General features: G+C 45.0%; 1 protein-coding gene across 1 annotated transcript; it reads right to left on the bottom strand.

The window, feature by feature from the left end:
* Positions 1 to 946: 946 nt before the first annotated feature.
* LOC136827742 (putative CENPB DNA-binding domain-containing protein 1) lies at positions 947 to 1,399 on the bottom strand. The gene has a single exon (XM_067085204.1). The coding sequence runs from the start codon at positions 1,397 to 1,399 to the stop codon at positions 947 to 949; it is 453 nt and encodes a 150-aa protein (XP_066941305.1).
* Positions 1,400 to 1,879: the final 480 nt, after the last annotated feature.

Genomic DNA, 1,879 nt, shown 5'->3' with positions numbered 1-1,879 from the left:
GTTGTGTTCTGCCACCAGCTCCCACATCATCAGAACTCACCTCCAAGCCCATGGATTCTGGGCCAGAAACAATTTCCTCAACATCAGCGTCAGGCAGAGGAAGGGTTCAGCTTCAGGGTCATCTCCTAGTTGACTTCTGGGAATCAAAATCCTCAGAAGTCCCTAAGAGGAGCCCCATCAGCCAAAGGTTTCCAGCCTGCTGTAAGGGTCCTCTTAGAAACTTTGGCCCATGCTTTATTTATCAGCCTAACACAACTGAGGATGTGGGAAATGTTCCTTCCAAAATTCAGTAAAGTGTTAGGCTGGTTTCATTGGTGACTTCAAACACCTTTGAAGAGTGCCTGGTGTACAGCTTTTTGAAGTTTGCAATGATCTGCTGGTCCATGGGCTGGAGTAGTGAGGTAGTTCTGGGTGGCAAAACTTGACCTAAGCCAGCTGAACTCATCAGCCAGCTCATATTCCATGTCGGGGTGGGCAGGGGCATTGTCCATGACGAGGAGTGCTTTCAGTGGCAACCTTCTTCGAGGTATTCCTTGATAGTGGGGGCACACATGCAGAAACCCACTCTCAAAGATTTGCCTAGTTACCCAGGCCTTAGCATTTGGTTTCACATTACATTCAGCTTATTTTAAGAACTTTATGTTTCTTAAAAACTCTGGGGTTTCTGGAGTGATACACTAGCAGAGGCTTGATTTTGAGTCCCCACTAGCGTTTGCACACAACAGTAGAGTTAACCTATCCTTCATGGAATATGGGTCAGGCAATTTCCTTTTCTCCTCTTTTGTAATATAGGTCCTCTTTGGCATTTTCTTCCAAAAAGAGGCCTGTCTCATCAGGTTAATTGAACACTTGGTTTGATACTTCTAAACCATTCTCATCCACGCACTGCTGGAATTCAGTCACGGCATTTTCTGGCAGCTTTATCAGCACCGCTGCCTCCCCATGCCTAACAACACTGTGGATGCCACTTCTTTTTCTTAAACCTATCAAACCATCCACGACTGGCCATAAACTCATGATCGGTACTCGAACCTGCTGTACTTTTTATCAAGTCAGTGTGCAAACTTTTGGCCTTCGCACAAAGCATGGCCTCAGATACGCTATCCCCTGCAAGCTGTTTTTCATTGACCCAAACTAATAACAGTTTCTCAATTTCCTCTATTACGGGGGGCCTCTGCTTCATCAAACTCGTAACCCCCTTAGTAACACTAGCACTCTTAATGGCTTCTTTGTTCTTTAAAAATGTGCTGATGGTGGACCTGGGTAACCTATACTCCAACGCTAAATCAGTCACACGAATGCCCCTTTCATACTTTTCAATTACCCCCTTCTTCAGTTCAATAGTAGTCCTCACAGTCTTCCTCTTCTGCTTATCAGCTGTGGCTGGCTTGGGACCCATGATTCCGAGAGAATGTAGAATTTTGCAGGAGACAAAAAATTCACCTGTACAAGCGCACTTCTTTTTCAAACAGCAGCGCAGCGTGAGTGGGCTTTAAGTGCTTTTAAATGTGCGTGGGAAGAAGCGCCACCAACAACGCCAACTAGCGGCGGCGTTACCGAAACACTTTTGTTTACAAACATCATATGTTTCGGCCGACGTGGTCGGATCGCGTCGGGTCGATTCGGTTGTTGTTCGGGAACCGAGCAAAGTTTACTCGGCATTTCGTGTCGGAACCGGTTTTGTCGAAGTTTCAGCACGGTCCGGAGACGGGGTTCCACTGTACATGAAAATGTGCGCAATTTCATGTAGAATACAACTAAAAAATAACTCATGGTTGTAGCTTTTATCAGTTTTGAAATATTTTCATATAAATCATGATAAGTGCCAAAATTTCAACCTTCAGTCAAATTTGACACGACCGAAATGGTAAAAAAATGC

This window comes from Macrobrachium rosenbergii, chromosome 42 (genome assembly GCF_040412425.1).
Source record: "Macrobrachium rosenbergii isolate ZJJX-2024 chromosome 42, ASM4041242v1, whole genome shotgun sequence".
In the NCBI taxonomy this organism is placed as follows: Eukaryota; Metazoa; Arthropoda; class Malacostraca; order Decapoda; family Palaemonidae; genus Macrobrachium; species Macrobrachium rosenbergii.
Note: the sequence above shows the minus strand (reverse complement) of the source record. Positions and strands in the feature narration are given on the sequence as shown.

Excerpts from the sequence above, each read along its gene's own strand:
- LOC136827742 (XM_067085204.1), bottom strand. The coding sequence starts at position 1,399 with ATGGGTCCCAAGCCAGCCACAGCTGATAAGCAGAAGAGGAAGACTGTG.